Source organism: Citrus clementina, unplaced genomic scaffold, assembly GCF_000493195.1.
Source record: "Citrus clementina cultivar Clemenules unplaced genomic scaffold, Citrus_clementina_v1.0 scaffold_3, whole genome shotgun sequence".
NCBI lineage: Eukaryota > Viridiplantae > Streptophyta > Magnoliopsida > Sapindales > Rutaceae > Citrus > Citrus x clementina.
Genome location: NW_006262339.1, coordinates 12,344,137 through 12,347,142, shown reverse-complemented (window position 1 = coordinate 12,347,142; position 3,006 = coordinate 12,344,137). Strand labels below are relative to the sequence as shown.

General features: G+C 36.9%; 1 protein-coding gene across 1 annotated transcript; it reads left to right on the top strand.

The window, feature by feature from the left end:
• Positions 1–1,428: 1,428 nt before the first annotated feature.
• LOC112099577 lies at positions 1,429–2,762 on the top strand. Its single transcript, XM_024186995.1, has 2 exons — positions 1,429–2,227; positions 2,503–2,762. Exons 1-2 carry the CDS (start codon positions 1,429–1,431, stop codon positions 2,760–2,762), a joined length of 1,059 nt encoding a protein of 352 aa, XP_024042763.1.
• The last annotated feature ends 244 nt before the right edge of the window (positions 2,763–3,006 follow it).

The following is a 3,006-nucleotide window of genomic DNA, read 5'->3' as shown; positions in this document are numbered from 1 at the left end:
GGGTTTTAAATTTTTTTATTTTGAGAAAAATTTAGAAATTTTCCTCACATTTCAATGTTTTATTTTCACCATTTTTTCTTATATGTAGAAATATATGCAATGTAGGTTGTTTAATTAATTTTTTCAGCAATATAACTTATTTATAGCGAAAATGTTTCGCGCCGTGCATTCTCTTGATACTGTGTACATCATATAGTTAGTCATGTAGGTCGTGTAAGTAATATAGTCGTGTAGGTCATGTAAGAAATATAGTCGTGTAAGTCGTGTAAGTTGTGTAAGTCGTGTACTTACTTGTATATGAAATTTGATATTATTGTTTTTATTGTATCATCATAAATGGTTTTGGTACGTGTGCCTATTCTCTTTAATGGTGAATGGATTGAGCAAAATGACGAGTATAAGTTCAAAGGTTCCAAGGCTAAAGGGATAATGATACCACGATCGACAACATATGCCGAATTGGTGGACAAGATAGCTGAAGTTATTGATATAGATACTTCGGAATTTGAAATCACAATAAAATTCAAACTTAAGACATCTGATCCTATGCCACCAGTTACAATTCAAACCAATGATGATGTGGAATTTTTCTTAGAGGAAGTAGCTAGTGGAATGGAGTTTAGAAACTCGCTCTGTATTACTTTTGAACGTAGATCAATTTCGACAGTTCCGGTGGATAGACAACCTTCACCTCGTCTTTCATGGGAAGAGAGTCATGCTTTCTCCAGCTACGTGCCTCCATCATTTCCTATTCTCAGTTCGAACAATTTTACTGTTGCAGATGAATCACCAATTGAGTGTTTGCCTACTACACAACTGATTGACGAACAAGAAGCAGTTAATGAATTTGTAACTGAAGTTGATTGTTTGGATGAGCCACCATTAGCTGTTGATTTAGCATTAGGAGATAATACTCCAGCTCCTATAAGTTCAAGAACCTCAAACAATGGACATGTGCCTAGAATAAATTTACTTGCTAGTAGCAGTAATTTATTATCAACAGAAGTTAGTGGTGATACTGATGTGTCGATGGTGAAAGAGGTGTTTGAGTTAAAGGAGGCATTGCAAGAAAAGCTTAAAGCATTAGCTGTGAAAAAAAGGTTCCAATTCAAAACCCCAAAATCAGACAAGGACTTACTTGTTGTTGTTTGTATGGATGACAGCTGCAAATGGCGCCTTCGTGCAAGTAGGCTTAAAGGTTGCAACATGTTTGAAATTAGAAAGTATTACAATGTCCATACTTGCTCCCTTGATTCACAGGAAAAAGACAATCGTCAAGCTTCATCCAAGTTAGTTGGGAAAAATTTTCGACACAAGTTTGATGGTGCTTCATCTACTTATAAGCCAGCTGATATTATGCAAGATTTTCAAAAAGAGTTTGGTTATGAAATAAGTTATCACAAGGCGTAGAGAGCAAGGGAGTTTGCAATGGAGATGGTTAGGGGCAGTCCGGCTGATTCATACCATTTATTACCCTCATACATGGCAATGGTTGAAAAAAAAAATCCTGGAAGTCGAACATTCATTGAAAAGGACAGTGCGAACAACTTTAAGTACTGTTTCATGGCCATTGGAAGTTCTTTGAGAGGATTCACTTCATGTATTAGGCCTGTTATTGCAGTTGACGGTACATTCATGAGGGGCAAGTATAAAGGAACATTATTCATTGCAACATCTCTTGATGGCAACAATCAACTTTACCCTGTTGCATTTGGTGTAGGTGACAGTGAGAATGATGCTTCATGGGAATGGTTTTTTATGAAGTTAAGAGAGTCTATTGGTGATGTTCCTAATTTAGTATTCATTTCTGACCGTCATGGAAGTATTAAGAAAGCAGTTGATAAAGTATTTCCTACTGCAGGGTATGGCATATGTACGCATCATCTAAAACGAAATGTAAATGCTCATTTTAAAGAAGTCGATGTGGGTGCTTTATTTGAATTGGCTGCAAAGGCATATCGGCCCATTAAGTTTACTCAATATATGAATGTCAGCCGTAGTGTTAGTTTGAATGTTCACCAATACCTAACTGATGCCGGATATGAGAAGTGGGCTCGTTCTCACTTCGAGGGGAGGCGTTATGGGATTATGACGACTAACATTGCAGAAAGTATGAATTCTGTCTTAAAAGAAGCACGAACCTTGCCTATTCATAAGTTAATGGATTGTATTATTGACAAATTACAAGAATGGTTTGCAAAAAGGCGAGATTTGGCAATGGATGCATGTACTTTATGACTACTTGGGTTGAGAAACAGTTGAAAGGGAAATTGGATAAATCACACACATATCCAGTAATACAGATTAATTTCCATGAGTTTATAGTTAAGGATGGCGACCTTGATGGCCATGTTGACGTGCTACAAAAGACTTGCAGTTGTAATGAGTTTCAAATTGACCAATTTCCCTGTGAACATGTGGTAGCTGTATGTAAGCATATGCGTAACTAATCTGTTTATGATTTATGTGCTCATTATTATTCTGTCAATGCATGGGTTGCAGCATATGCAGAGAGCATTTATCCTGTGGCTCCACAAGAGGAATGGGATGTTTCAGAAGAGGTGCGTGCATATGTGCTGTCACCGCCAATGAAAAAGCGAGAGGTAGGACGACCGCGAACTACTAGAATACCTTCTCAAGGGGAAGACATCGTGCACCGCAAGTGTAGTAGGTGCGGATTGAGGGGGCATAATCGACTAACATGCACTGCAGCAACACCACTTTCAGAGCAAGAGCATGGCCCTACGGCTAACCAAACTTAGATAATTGGATTTACAATTTTTTAGTCTTGGACATGTTATGCTTGGAAACTGTAATTTGTTGCATTATGAAATAACTAAATTTCTTTACATTCCAATTTAATTTAACTTCTTTGTTTTTATAATTTCAGTTGACTTTTTCTACATAGCAGCAAATTTAAAATTTTAGCACCAATTAAGTCCTTAAAGAACTAAATTAATCTGATGCTTGTTGGAAAAAGTCCTGTAATACATGAAGTCCTGTAAT

Excerpts from the sequence above, each read along its gene's own strand:
- LOC112099577 (XM_024186995.1), top strand. The coding sequence starts at position 1,429 with ATGGAGATGGTTAGGGGCAGTCCGGCTGATTCATACCATTTATTACCC. Across the intron at positions 2,228-2,502 it reads AGATTTGGCAATGGATGCAT|CATATGCAGAGAGCATTTAT; the intron begins GTACTTTATGAC and ends CATGGGTTGCAG.